Source organism: Pezoporus flaviventris, unplaced genomic scaffold, assembly GCF_033815535.1.
Source record: "Pezoporus flaviventris isolate CSIRO_AGI_PZ_B2104156 unplaced genomic scaffold, CSIRO_AGI_Pfla_v1 ptg000530l, whole genome shotgun sequence".
Lineage (NCBI taxonomy): Eukaryota > Metazoa > Chordata > Aves > Psittaciformes > Psittacidae > Pezoporus > Pezoporus flaviventris.
Window position 1 is genome coordinate 156,382 of NW_026893077.1, and position 12,276 is coordinate 168,657.

At 59.6% G+C, this 12,276-nt stretch overlaps 2 protein-coding genes across 2 annotated transcripts; both read right to left on the reverse strand.

Annotated features, from left to right (window-relative positions):
* Positions 1–1,556: 1,556 nt before the first annotated feature.
* LOC133263905 (cathepsin S-like) lies at positions 1,557–7,064 on the reverse strand. The gene is given in 8 exon segments (XM_061443768.1): positions 1,557–2,050; positions 2,530–2,626; positions 3,057–3,111; positions 3,113–3,223; positions 5,246–5,470; positions 5,551–5,700; positions 6,202–6,324; positions 6,475–7,064. Coding segments are annotated over 8 exon segments (1,116 nt in total). The 5' UTR covers positions 6,724–7,064; the 3' UTR covers positions 1,557–1,944.
* Positions 7,065–7,902: 838 nt separating this feature from the next.
* CTSK (cathepsin K) lies at positions 7,903–9,985 on the reverse strand. The gene is made up of 7 exons (XM_061443767.1): positions 9,640–9,985; positions 9,400–9,522; positions 9,175–9,330; positions 8,880–9,098; positions 8,634–8,799; positions 8,446–8,551; positions 7,903–8,364 (listed from the first exon to the last, which is right to left on the reverse strand). Exons 1-7 carry the CDS (start codon positions 9,760–9,762, stop codon positions 8,265–8,267), a joined length of 993 nt encoding a protein of 330 aa, XP_061299751.1. The 5' UTR covers positions 9,763–9,985; the 3' UTR covers positions 7,903–8,264.
* Between the last annotated feature and the right edge of the window lie 2,291 nt (positions 9,986–12,276).

A 12,276-nucleotide genomic window follows, 5' to 3' on the forward strand; every position in this document is an offset into this window, starting at 1 on the left:
CAGCGGTCACCATTAAGTGGTGCCCAGCACCAGTGTCTGACCTGGTGCACAGGTTCAGGAGCAGGGGCTGGATGTCTGCACTTAGGGCACTGTTTTCTGGGACCCATGAGAATGCATTCGACGCAGGCAGCACGCAGATGGACTTTGATGTGGCTAAGCAAGGCTGGATTGCCGTGTTGGTGACACTGGTCCGGAGGTCACCATGCGTCCGTGCTGCCCAGCACCACGTTTTTGTCCTGGCGCTTTAGGTTTGCGAGCAGGGCTGAATGTTTGCACTTAGCGAGCTGCTTTGTGGGCTGCCTGAGAGCACTGCCCTGAGCCGCGGGTCTGCGAGGTCTGATGGGGTGCATTGAGCCCCCCCGGCGCTGGGCCGGTGCCAGGGCTGCTCCTCGCTGCTGTGCTTGTCCATGGGAAGCCTTGCACCGTGCTCACCGTCCCTAAGGAGCCGCCGTGGGCTGTGCCCCGGCCCCGGCCCGCCGGGTCGGGACAAGGCGCTCCAGGACCCTGCTTTGTGGGACCAAGGAGACGCGGGGCCGCGGAGCGGTTCCCGTGTTTGTGTGAGCGGTGCCTGCGGGGATGCGGGTGATGCGATGGGGAGCGAGGGAGGAGCGAGGCTGAGCCCTCCCCAGGGGATGGAGCCGGGCCCGCTCCTCCCTGGGAGCAGGGAACGCGTTTCCAGGCTGTGCCCGCACAACCGGGTCCATTCTGAGGCACCAGCGCGGCGCAAAAGCGCAGCCGGGAGCCCCGGGGCTTCCGTCGGTGCCGGGGCTGGAGCTGCCCCCGGCTTTGCTGCTCGGGGCCTCTCCGTGCGGGGGTCACTGCCCACAACCGGCCCCGTGGGGCTGCGGCTGCCGTGAGGGCCGGGGATGGGTTCCGGATGGGTCCCGGTGCGCGCAGCCCGGAGGGTCGGAGCCTGGCGCCCTCCGCCGAGCCGGTCCCCGGCCCCTTCCCCAGCGGTTTGGGGCTCCAGAAGAGCCGGGCCCGAGAGCGGGGACCGGCCCCGGTCTGTGCTGCGGGGCTGGAATCGGTGCTGCGGGGTTGGAACGAGCCCAGCGCTCCCGGGACACGGCCACCGGGGGGCTCCGGGCACCGCTCCCCGAGAGAGGGAGCCCTTTGCCGTTTCTCCCTTCCCCATCGCAGCTTCCTTAGCAAGGTAACTGCTGGGTTTAGGTAAGTGACCAACGAACCTCTTTGATGAGCAGCATTTGGCCTCGTTCGTGTCTTAATCTCACTCTGGGTATAACAACCAGGTCAACACCAGGGGATCCGCCAACAGGGATGAACTTTTACTCACTGCAGAGTGGATAAGTCCCTGTGGTGCACATGAAGGGATGTGCTGCGGAAGACAGCTCTGGGTTATTCCTGCTTCAGGTGAAGGCAAACCCACTCGTGGGGTTGCTTTGGCTCAGGGACCCGGGTATACTTGGTGGGTAATGCGGGAGGATGAGGAAGCCCAGTGTTAGGAGTGAAGCATCACTCGTGGAGGGGGGTCCTTACGTGGGGGAGCCAGGTGAGAATTCCAGCCATTCCTGCCTCCAGAGACCAGACAGTGGGTATTGAACAGCAAAAGTGAACTTTTATTTCTCAAAGAACGTCTGCAATTGCATCAGCATTGCCCAGAGGGGGAGTGATTCCAGTGTCATCGTACCCAGGGCTGAACTGGAGAGAGGGGAGCACGGTTTCCATTGTGGGCGACCTCTGTTTGAGCTGTGGCTCCCACAATTCTACTCTGAAACCCCCAAACAACCCCACTTTCCCCCCAAAAGAAGTCCCCAAGTGCCTATAAATCGCATCCCAGCATCCTCCCATGCAAAGGCTCCCTCCCAGCCTGCAACAGGCTGATCGCTGCCCACAGGGGCACAAAGTGGTTCTTGAGGTCGGTAGTTCTGGGGTGGTGGATATCCTGGGGTAGATCCTGAGGTGGATCCCTCAGGAATGCCGTGTCTAGATGAGGGGGTAGGAGGCATAGCTGGCGATCCCACAATGGTTCGAGTGGTTCCTTGCCATGCGGATGTAGCCCTCGTCTCCGAAGCGCACGCCCCAGCTGGATGGGACAGGAAGCAAAGGGACACAAGGAAACGTTAATGCCCTTCCCTGGAAGTGAAGCAGCTTCGTCCTCATCCCAAACAGGAAAGGGTTTTCATCAACCGCTTCCTAGGGCTCCTCATCCCATCCTGGGGTTGGATGAGCTCCAGATCCCTTCAACCCCAATGGATCTGTGTTGCGTTACATCAACACTCATCAGCATAAGGGGAGCTTAAGGTGGGTGTAAAGTGGAGTTGAAAAGCATTTAAAGGTCCTGGGATGACATGAAGGTGCTCCCCAACGTGATTCCAGGACCAAGAGCAACTTCCAGCTCTATAAACAGCCCCTGTTGCATCCGGCTCCCTCCCATCTGTATGGATATTGGACACTGAGACGCTGTGAGGGGTTTGGGTTAAGCAGTGGGAGGTCAATGAGGAGAAGACATTGCCTACAGGCAGTGAGGCTGGAGACAAGGAGCGATGGGTGGTTGTGTCCTTACCTGTTTTCACTAGCCAGTAATCCTTGTCCTCCAGGGTGCCGTAGCCGATGACGAGCACCCCATGGTTCACCTCCTGTAAGCACTGGGGGTCATCGTACACCCCTGGAGCAAAAGGAGGTTGGAAACACATCGTCAGACCACAAGACCTCATCCTGGAGGCAAAGCCAACCTTCACCACAGTGCTGCTGCCTCGGGCTTTGGCATATCGGTGCGTCCAACCAGGAGCTCAGCTCCAGCTTCATGGAAGCATGGAATGGTTTGGGTTGAAGGGAGCTTAAGGCTCATCCAGTCCCAACCCCTGCCAGAGGAAGGGACCCCTTCCACCAGAGCAGCTTGCTCCAAGCCCCTTCCAACCTGGCCTTGAACACTGCCAGGGATGGGAGCCAAAGCTTCTCCATTCAACCCATTTCAGTGTCCCACCACCCTCAAGGGAAGAACTTCTGCCTCAGACCCAGGAACTTGCCCAATCCCACCCAGGGGCTTTACGTGCAGAAAAGGCTGTGAAGAAGATCTCCAGGGTACCAGGACGGACCTGACTTGTACAAGAAGAAGGTGGGCTGGGTGGCATCAATGGCAACAGAGACTGGGTCCAACATTGGCCACAGCATCTTTGAGAGCTTCTTCATCAGCATAGGGCAGCTCAATGTACTTGGAGCAAGTGGCAGCCCGTGCGGAAGCGTTGTATTGGCACGTCCCGTTCTGGCAGGAACAAAAGGGAGTTGAGGAGCACCAGGAATGCACCAGGAACGTCTCGGGACCCTCAGGTGTGTGGTTTCCATCAGCCCCCTTCTACCTTGTTCCTCACTTTCTTTTCTTTGACCACCATTGCTCCATACTACCTGCAGTATGTCTGTAGTACTACATACTACCTACGTTCTACTACATCCAGTATGTATGTAGTACTACATACTACCTACGTACTACTGCATCCAGTATGTATGTAGTACTACATGCTACCTACGTACTAGTGCATCCAGTATGTATGTAGTACTACATACTACCTATGTTTTACTACATCCAGTACTACATACTACCTATGTACTACTACATGTAGTATGTCTGTAGTACCACATACTACCTACGTAGTACTACATCCAGTATGTACGTAGTACCACATACTACCTACGTACTACTACATCCAGTATGTACGTAGTACTACATACTACCTACGTACTACTACATCCAGTATGTACGTAGGTACCACATACTACCTACGTACTACTACATCCAGTATGTACGTAGTACCACATGCTACCTACGTACTACTACATCCAGTATGTACGTAGTACCACATACTACCTACGTACTACTACATCCAGTATGTACGTAGTACCACATACTACCTACGTACTACTGCATTCAGTATGTATGTAGTACTACATGCTACCTACGTACTACTGCATCCAGTATGTATGTAGTACTACATGCTACCTACGTACTACTGCATCAGTATGTATGTAGTACTACATGCTACCTACGTACTACTGCATCCAGTATGTATGTAGTACTACATGCTACCTACGTACTACTGCATCCAGTATGTATGTAGTACTACATACTACCTACGTTTTACTACATCCAGTACCACATACTACCTACGTACTACTACATCCAGTATGTATGTAGTACCACATACTACCTAGGTACTACTACATGCAGTATGTCTGTAGTACTACATGCTACCTACGTTTTACTACATCCAGTACCACATACTACCTACGTACTACTACATCCAGTATGTATGTAGTACCACATACTACCTAGGTACTACTACATGCAGTATGTCTGTAGTACTACATGCTACCTAGGTACTACTACATGCAGTATGTCTGTAGTACTACATACTACCTATGTACTACTACATCCAGTATGTCTGTAGTACTACATACTACCTACGTACTATATACAGGACTATGGAAAAGGTGGCTGGAAGGACCTGAAGGGATCATCTTGTCCACCTCAACTCCCCACAGCAAGAGCAGCCAAACCATTGCAACACAATGCTCTGCCTGTGGTCTAGAAAGCTCTGATGACTCCTACCTCCCTAGAGACACTGTCCTCGCTTCCTCGTCCTTCCATCTCACCTACGTTTCTCATGATGTAAATGAAGCCCAGGGCTTCCCATCCTCCTCTGGATGGAGGGAGCAGCATTTTGGGGTTCTCTGAAGCTGCCTTGTGCTGTTTGAAGCCTTTTATTCCACTTTTCTTCCTTGGACCAAGCCATGGGTCTGAGACAAGGTCATTCCAGGCCTCCTCTTGTCTCTGGCCAGCAAGACCTTCAGCACTGGGATCTTTGTTTTCCTCTCCCTCTTGTCTCAGGACCTCTTATCTGTTATAGGCAGCTATTAAAGAACATCCTCACCCTACAGAGGATGGATTAATGCGGAGAGCTGACAGCAGGACCCAGGCCTCCTGCCCCATTTCCCCTTCCCTGGAACGTGTTGCCCAATCATTTATGTAGGACAGACAGAAACTTGTGGAAATTCTGGCTCCAGGTCCAGTCATTCACCTGGGGGCCAAAACAGAGCCCAAAGGTCCCTTCCCTGCGTTTGGAAGGGCTGAGAAGATGAGGTGAGGTTGGTAAGAAACCATGATAGAAGGGGGGAGATGGGTGAGGAGGAAGGTGTCCGCACAGGGGTGAGCGGCCTCGCTGCTCCACGCTAGATTCCTGCAGGTCCCCCAGGGAAGGTTGGGACTGGAGGCCCTGGCTCCGGTGCCTACCTCAGCCTTGTAGGGGTAGGACTGCTCGGAGTCGATGCCGCCGTTGTCGATGATGTACTGGAAGGCTCTGGTCATGAACCCGCCGCTGCAGCCCCGGTTCCCCTGCGGCATGGAGCAGTCCACGAGGTTCTGGGTGCTCAGCGACACCAAGGTCCCCGTCTTCAGCTTCACCTGCGCCTCGAGCGCTCCCACGGCGCTGAAGGCCCAGCACGAGCCGCAGGCGCCCTAAGGGAGCCCCGGAGATGCTCAGACCCCGCTCGGGGACCAGGACATGAAGGGGGCACGGGGTTGAGGGGGGTTCAAACCTGGTTCTTCACATCCGTGACGCATCCCTGCTCCCTCCAATCCACCGTGTCCGGGAGGCGGCTGCGGGGCTGCGGGCGGGATGCGGAGATGCGCCGGGATCGGGGAGCGATGCTGAGCCCCGTTAACAAAGCTGCCACCTCCTTGCTGGTCTGGGTTTTGGGGGGAGAAAACAGCGGCTCATGATGGTGTCTCCCCTATCCAGTGGGTGTGCAAGAGGTGTCTGAGCTTGAGCAGCCCTTGGCCGGCTGCTTTCCACATTGGGTTTCTACCCATTCATTGGAAAGGGCAAGAAGAAGAACGCACAAAGCTCAACCCCAGCGCCCCTCCAAGCTGGGATGTGTCATTAACCACCACCACCACCAGCTCAGGACGTTGAAGAGGGATGAGTTGCACATATATGTAATGACCAGGACCGGGTCTGAGCACCCAAAAAGCTGCACTGAGGAGCTATTTCCTCACAGCTCATTGCCTCACACTGGGAGGCTGAGCACAGGAATGTCGGAGCAGTTTGTCCATGGCTGCTGGAACCCACAAGAAGACGGGCTGAGGAGCTGCTGGGCGCTTTCCCACCCCAAACCCATGTTAAATCCCCCTCCTATGGGATGAGAGACCAAGACAAGCCCCATCCCAGCAGCGTGGCCCGTACCTACCATGTCCCCCAGGTGGTTCATGCCCAGCGTGTAGGAGTGCAGCCCCAGGGAGTGCTCCAGGTTGTGCAGCGTCACCAGGCGCAGGTTCCTCTCCCAAATCTCGCGTCGATCCCATTCCTCCTTCTGGAATCAAACCCAGCCCCGCTGCCACTGCACCCACTCCATCCCTCTAAAGGGTGAGCACATCAAACCATCCCCACGGGGTGATGCTGGGTTATGGCGAGCAGCACCCACCCCATCAGCGCCCTGAGCCGCCCACCGCCGCGTCCCTACCTCGTGGCGATACTCCTTGCCATGGGTCTTCTTCCAGAGCTGCCAGTGCCAGTCCAGCGCAGGGTCAGGGTGCCCCAGGGCCACCACAAGCGTGGCCAGGAAGGCGAGGGGAGGCAGCAGCTTCATCCCGCTCCAATGGGACCTGGCAGCCGGAGCGACACGGCACAAACGCCAGGAGCAGAGGGATGGGAGCTGGCTTGATCCCTTGGTGACAAATCCGGTTGGGTAAGAGGCAGGAGGTGATGACATCCCTGACCTCGGCTCCCTGGCATGTCCTTCATGGTGTTTCTACACCGGGTGATGCCACCAGCTCCTGCCCTGAGTGCCCAGAGGAGCTCCCCTCCTGGTGCTCCCAACCCCTGCCAGGTGGGAAGGGGAATCCCATCCTGGCCTCGCTGCCTGCAAGGGGAGAAGTCGGCTGGACCCGAGCCCCGAGGACACCGACGCACAGGGACACATCCAGACACGATCCTGGTTCCACCCTGCTGAGAAACCCTCCCCGAAGGTGTCTCCCATCACCTGGGCAAGAGGCTGCTCTCTCAAACCTGGGGCTCCAGCAGAGCAAAGAGCAAACCAGAACCTCCTATTTTCATCCAGCCACCTCCTGCAAGCCCTGCCCGGAGAGGGCTTGGGGGAAATCAGAGCTAAAATGGAGCCAGAGTCAACACCGAAACATCCTCCTGCAGTTTTACTTCCTCCAAGCTCCATCCTCCCCCACCGGGGGAGGGTTAAAGCCAAAAGCACCCAACGTACCTGGAAAGGCTTCTCCCGGTGCTGGGCACTGACCTGCAGCGTGTGTGGGGTCAGTGGGGACAGAGCAGCGTCCCCACTGCCGGGCTGCCCGTGGCCTCCGGGCCTGCTCAGCAGACAAATCACGAGCCAGGAAGTGAGGAAATGCTCTGATTTCATTTTCATTTAGCGGGAGCAGCGCTGGCCGAGCCTCCCGTGGGCGCAGCCGGAGCGGGACACGCGATGCCGGCCGGGAATGGGGGCACACGAGGGGCCACGCATCCATGGCGGGGCTCCCATGGGGCTCATGGAGGGCCAGGAGCAGGGCTCCCACTCTGCTGCTGTGATTTGGGTGCTCCTGGGACTTGGTGCTGAGCCGAGAGACAGGAGGAGGTCAAGCCCAGGAGCCGTGCTCAGTGTAAACGGGGTAGACCCCAGCTGCCTTTACACCGGTGTGAACGGGGTAGACCTGAGCTCCCAGCTTGCTATTGGGGTGAATGGGGTAGACCCGAGCCCCGACCTTGCTACTGGTGTGTTGCAAGGAGCCCCCAGCAGCATCTTCTCTCCTCACCTCACCCCAGGCATCAGCCGTGTTTTACCATCAGCTCCTGCCCCTTTTGGACTTTGCCACCACTCCAGCCCCTCCCCACCATGGGGCCAGCCCCACAGGACCCAGCCCCACAGGACCCAGCCCCAGAGTTTATTCCCAACAGTGTTTATTTAAAAATAAAGTCCTATCATTCCCTGCATCCTGCCTTGGGGCGCAGGGGGACAGTGCTCTCCATGGGGATGTCCCATTCCCAGAGGAACAGGGGCGGTTTGCACAAGCATCTCCGGGCGGATCAGACTCTCTGGAGCCGGCCCTGAGTGTCTGTGGCCATGGGAAGGCAGAACCCGGCACGGCAAAGGAGCTGGGGGGAGCTCATCCCAACTTCCATAGGGAGCTGGGGCCTCCCCCCGTTCCTGGGGAGGTTTCTCATGGAAAGGCAGAGATTCCCCTGGAGCAACACCAGCTTCGGAGACGGGGAGCAAGGAGGGGAGCTGGGAAGCGGGATGGGGGCTCACATCCTGGGGAAGCTGGCCAGGTTGGCGATGCCGCAGGCGTTGTTCATGTTGCGCGCCAGGAGCACGTAGCCCTTGTTGCCCCACTCCTCGCCCCAGCTATGGGGAGAAAAGGCAGAGCCTGAGCCGCCGGTGGAGCCCAACCCGGCGGAGCCAAGCGGCCCCGGTGCCCTGAGGTACCTGTTCTTGAGGATCCAGTGCTTGGTGCCCTTCTGCGTGCCGTAGCCCACCGCCAGCACCGCGTGGTTGATGTTCTGGGCGTTGCAGCTCTCATCATAGTACACGCCTGGGGGGGGGGGGGACAGGAGCGGGGTCACCCAGGGCCCAGAGCACCCCCCGTGCCTCAGTTTCCCCGAGCTGCCCCTCACCGCGGCTGTAGAACTGGAAGGAGGGGAGGCTGGCGTCGATGCCCACCGAGACGGGGCCGATCCTGGCCACTGCCCTCTTCAGCGCCTTCTCGTTGCCCTCGGGGATCTCGCGGTAGCCGCGGCACTTGGCTGCCTTGCCCGTGGGGCTGTACATGCAGCTCTCGTCCTGTGGGGCGCAGCAGGGTCAAGGGCAGGCGAAGGGGCAGGTGGAGGGGAGCAGAGGGAGCCCGTGCCCCAGCCCCGGACCTGGCCGATGTAGGGGTAGGCGTCCTCGGAGTCGATGCCGCGGTTCTGCCGCACGTACTCGAAGGCGTTGGTCATGTACCCGCCGCCGCAGCCGTCGTTGTTGGCCACGCAGTCCACCAGGTTCTGCGGGCTGAGGGACAGCAGCTTCCCCGTCCTGCGTTTGAGCTGCCCCTCCAGGGCACCCACCGAGCTGAACGCCCAGCACGAGCCGCACTGGCCCTATGGGGACACCGGGGTGACACCGGGGCGACACCGGGCACCCGGCTCCAGGCACCCCCAGCAGCACCCCGCTTACCTGGTTCTTGACAGGGGTCACGTAGCCTTTCCTCCTCCAGTCCACGGCCGCCGGGGCCCTCTCGGTCCAGTCAGGGACGTAGAGCGTCTCGTTGCGACGGGGACGGCCACGGGGCACCTTCAACCCTGTCATCGTCCTCAGCACCTCCTCGCTGGTCTGGGGAAGGAGATGATGAGCGCAGCCCCATGGGTGTGCTCAGCCCCTTCTCTCCCACCCCACGCTCACCAAGTCACCCAAGTGGTTCATGGCCAGCTCGAAGGTGTGAACGCCCAACGCGTGCTCCAGGTTGTGGGTGTTGATGTACTTGAGGTTCTTCTCCCAGATCAACCTCCGCGCCGCCTCGTCCTCCTGCACCATGGGGTGAGATGGAGCTGGGTGAAGGGGGTCCTGCCCCTGTCCTCCTTCCAACAACCCACGGGGACAGCCCCATGGCCACCCGCCCCGTGGGGCCATCGCTCCCCGTACCTCGCCGTTGTACTGCTTGCGATGGGTTTTCTTCCATAGGTCCCACTGGGCATCCAGCTCCCGCTCCGCCTGGAACTGGGCCACCGCAGGGACCAGCAGGGCCAGCAGCGTGGGCCACCACATCCTGGGGACGAGCTGAGCGCTGTGGATGGGGACAGAGACTGAGCCGGGGAAGGGGACAGGGTCCTGTGCCCGTCACCACTGTAGGGGAATGGGACCCTGCGCCCACCCCACTTCTAAGCCCAGGGGGACCCCGTTCCCTCCCTGCATAGGGGCAGGGGGAGCCCAGGACCCCACATCCACCAGCAGCAGGATTGGGCCAGGATCCCCCTCCCATCCCGGGGCCACGCTGGCCGGGAGCAGCATCACATGAGCCCCGACTCCTGGCTCCCGTTCCCAACGCCGGCGCCTCGCCAGCTGCCCCGAGGCACAGGGAAACCCCATGTGGGGCGCACAGAGCAATGGGGAGGACCCCCGGCCCCATCCACGCGCTTTGCTTTACCCCCTCACCCCACTTCCTCACCAGACCCCCAGAGCAGGGACCCGCAGCCCTGCTCAATGCTCCCTGCCTCAGTTTCCCCTTTGGCAGCTCTCGAGTCCCATTGCTGCCCCACAGGACCCCGTTTCCCTAGGGAAAAGCCACCCAAGCACCCCAGGGAGGCCTCATTGGGGGTCTCCCTCCGCCCATGGGCCCCATCCTTACCCCAGCACGGTGCTGGCAGGGGACGGCGCAGCCAGGACCGGGATGCGGGCGCTGCGGCCGCGGCTCTTTTATGCTCCCGGATTGAGGAAGTTCAAGCGGCAGCTGGAAAGTTTTGGGAGCTGCTCCAGGGGTGGAGGGAAGGAGGAGACCGGGAAGGGAGGGGGGGATCCAGCAGCGGCTCCCTCCCGGCTTCACGTGATGCTGAGTCAGCCCCAGCTGTGGGGCTGGTGGCTCTGGATCCTGCTCCAGCGATGTCCTGCCCTAAGGACATCTCCTTGTCCCACAGCCCTGCCCCACGGGCTGCCCGCATTCCCGGGAGACCCACACTGCTTCCCAAGGGGAGCTGAGCACCCGCTTGCTTTGGGACACAGTGGTCCCAAAGGATGAGGGCAGGATGAAACCCTCCCCCCAGGGATGCTGTGTGACACCTGGAGCAGGGGACGGGGCCTTATCTCTGTCCCCAATGTCCCCAAACCAGGGCTGCTGCCCCACTAAGGGCAGGATTCGGCCACTGGTGCCCAGTTCAGCCCTGACCCCGCAGCAGCACAGGGGGAAGCAGGACCAGACGGTGCTTTCTGCAGTGACGGGCACCTCATCACGAGGCTCCTGCCCGGGACAAGCAGAAAACCTTGGTCATAGCCCGGTGGCATCAGCCCCATCACATCGGGGACATCATCATCACCATCATCATCATCACCATCATCATCATCACCATCATCACCCCACCATGGGTGCAGGGATGGGCCCTCCCGGGGCACAGTGAAGGGGATGGAGAAGCACCAAGGATGGAGCCACCCCTTAAGCTGTCCCCGCGTCACCGCAGGGGTCCCAGGGACAGGGACCTGCACCCAGACACCAGTTCCCTTGCCCATAGCGGGGCTGAGTCAGGCCCTGCTGTGGCCCCATGGCCCCGAGCACGGGGCCCTGACGTGGCCGAGTGTGACCGAGGGGTGAGGCCACCCCTGGGGACAGAGCACCCACAGCAGGGACCCAGCAGCCAGAGCAGGGGCAGGGCAGGGGGAAGCAGTGGTTTAGGGGCCCTGCTCCATGCAGGTGAGGCTGAAGATAGCCAAGAGGTGGGAACAAGGTGAGGCTGAAGGGGCACTGACTGCATCCCCACTCTGGGGAGGAATCATGCAATGGGATGGAATGGACCTTAAAGCTCATCCAGCTCCAGCCCCTGCCACAGGTACGGACCCCATCACTAGAGCAGGATGCTCCAAGCCCCTGTGTCCAACCTGGCCTTGAACACTGCCAGGGATGGGGCAGCCACAGCTTCTCCATTCAACCCATTCCAGTGTCCCACCACCCTCACTTCTTCCTTATCTCCAACCTAAATCCCCCGTTCCAGTCTGAACCCATCACCCCTTGTCCTGTCGCTCCAGTCCCTGATGAAGGCCCCTCTCCAGCATCCTTGCAGCCCCCTTCAGACACTGGAAGCTGCTCTGAGCTCTCCACAGCTTCTCTTCTCCAGGCTGAGCAGCCCCAACAACCATTCAAGTACCCAAGAGGGGGAAGAAGGGAGGGAGCACCCAGGGATGGAGCACCCAGGGGTCCCAGTATTGCTGTTAGGTGAAGGATGGGGATCCAGGGTACCCCACAGCCATGGCACAGGGAGGGAGGAGGCAGGAATGAGGCTGAGCTTTGCCAAGGGAAATCTCTGTTGTGAGATCTCTGCCCCATGGAACCATCACCAAGTGCTGCAGCGAGAGGGAGTCTGGGGCCCACACGAGGAGGAAGAAGAGGTTCTGGTGCCCTGGGCAGAGCTGGAGCTGAAGGACATCACTGCAGAGAGCACCAGAGCTGCAGCTCCCCAAAGGTCACCTCCTCCAGGGCTTGAGGGCTGTAGAAATGGGAACCTGCCTCCTCCTTGGGCAGGCGAGGGCTGCTCCATCCTGCATCCATTGGGAAGGGCTCCCACACCGGAGCACGGC